Source organism: Austrofundulus limnaeus, unplaced genomic scaffold (assembly GCF_001266775.1).
Source record: "Austrofundulus limnaeus strain Quisiro unplaced genomic scaffold, Austrofundulus_limnaeus-1.0 Scaffold1672, whole genome shotgun sequence".
Lineage (NCBI taxonomy): Eukaryota > Metazoa > Chordata > Actinopteri > Cyprinodontiformes > Rivulidae > Austrofundulus > Austrofundulus limnaeus.
Window position 1 is genome coordinate 39917 of NW_013954074.1, and position 1784 is coordinate 41700.

Consider the following 1784-nt stretch of genomic DNA (forward strand, 5'->3'; position numbering starts at 1 on the left):
GTGTGTGTGTGTGTGTGTGTGTGTGTGTGTGTGTGTGTGTTTCGCAGAGAACTGTACCAACTATAAGCTCCAGTTTGAGAGGGTTTTCTCTGTTCCTGGGGAGGTGGCCATGCTGAACAGCACCCTGCTCTCTCCAGACGTTCTGGACTTCATGGCGGTCCCGTACAACATCACCTGGTACAACTCCAGAACACAACAGGAGCTGAGCAACCAGACCGGCCGGGTTCTGATGGTCAGGGAGACTCTGTGGTTCCTGAACACAACACTGGATGATGCAGGGGAATACATGATGCTGCTGCAGTATGTTTTTAACAGAGGAAAACATTTTAACCATGCTTTGTAACAAGATTTTACATCTAAAAACATTCATAAATGACTTAAACTCCACACCGTTTACAACAAAATATATTTATGAGCCACATCAGCATAGTTAGAATCTGTATTTGAGGGGTGTGGCACTATTAAATTTGTAGTTTGCTGTTTTTTTGTTGTTTTTTTTAACAAAAGTGTACGGTACAGAGGGGATAAGAATCCAAAGTATGCAACAAATTCCTCACATCTTTCTGTGAGATTCACAAGTCAATTCAGTTTATATTTTAACAGTATTATACCCTACGTTTATTATAACACAACATAAAAGCAAGAAAAGTTTTATTTTCAGACTATTTACAATAAAATAACTTCATTAAAATAATTTTGATTGAACGTCTATAAAAAATGAACATTCCTGTTTGAATAAGACCCCAGAGACACTGAAGAGCTTCTTGATGACTTACTGAAGTCTTTTCCTCCACAGAACTCCTTCTAAGTGCTGCATGCAGTCCACCATGTTAGTGGTGGACCTGCCCCTGCCAGGGGAGTGTGGGAGGCCAAATAAAACCACTCAGGACCTGACGAACGGAGTGGCTGACAGCCTGAACTGTCCTCTCACAGACTATATAGATAAACTGAAGAGCTACAACATCCCCTCAGATCTCAGGTGGTACAAGGTGAGATTCATCCAAACCTCAGTTATTGACCAGATCTTTACAAGTATGATAGATATAAAAAAATAATAATAATATTAAAACCTAATTTAATTGCCTGACTTTGCTGTTATTTTGTTGTTTTCATATTTAGTAATTATTTAAAGATTAAGTTTGATGTATTTTTTCTGATCTAGGGTTGTGAGCCCATACTGGATGGAGTGGGTGGGTATACCTACGTAGAAACTACCCAGCTCACCATTGCCAGGGTGAAAAATGAAAACAGTGGCATGTACACCTGCACCCTGACGTTCACGCTTGGTGATGTTACAGGATCAGTGTCAGAGACCATCGATGTAACAGTCATAGGTTAGAACGAACAGACTCATTTTAAACTTTATAACTTGTTTTATTCTTTAATAAAACACATCTTTCACAAAGGTAAAGATCAGTGGTGGGCAGCGCTAATCCAAAAAGTAGCTCCGCAATTTCTAAAGCTCTTATGAAAATATTTAGGTCCACAACTTCAAAAACTCTTATGCCCAAGAAAAACTAGCAGAAGCTAATTTTAAAACACAAGTTTAATTTGACACTTACCAGCTGACAACAATGTATGTACAACAAATGCACAACACTGCCACCTAGTGGTGTATGAACTCTTTTACAGCTTAACCCTACAACCACTGATAGCTGGGGATGTGATGTCCTGAAACAGACCTTTAGCTCCTGGTGTAAAATTACAAACATTAACTGTTTTTGCTGTTGCCTTCCTGCTACGTAAGCAGACACAAAGCATTGTGGGAAATCAGAAGCGTGACC

At 39.5% G+C, this 1784-nt stretch overlaps 1 protein-coding gene across 1 annotated transcript in view; it reads left to right on the forward strand.

Annotated features, from left to right (window-relative positions):
• LOC106536072 (interleukin-1 receptor type 1) overlaps nucleotides 1–1784 on the forward strand; it is a gene marked incomplete at its 3' end in the record, with an annotated part of 34737 nt that overhangs the window by 19328 nt on the left and 13625 nt on the right. The window contains 3 exon segments of the mRNA XM_014033242.1: nucleotides 48–300; nucleotides 797–989; nucleotides 1163–1334. Coding sequence (XP_013888696.1) covers nucleotides 48–300; nucleotides 797–989; nucleotides 1163–1334 — 618 coding nt within the window.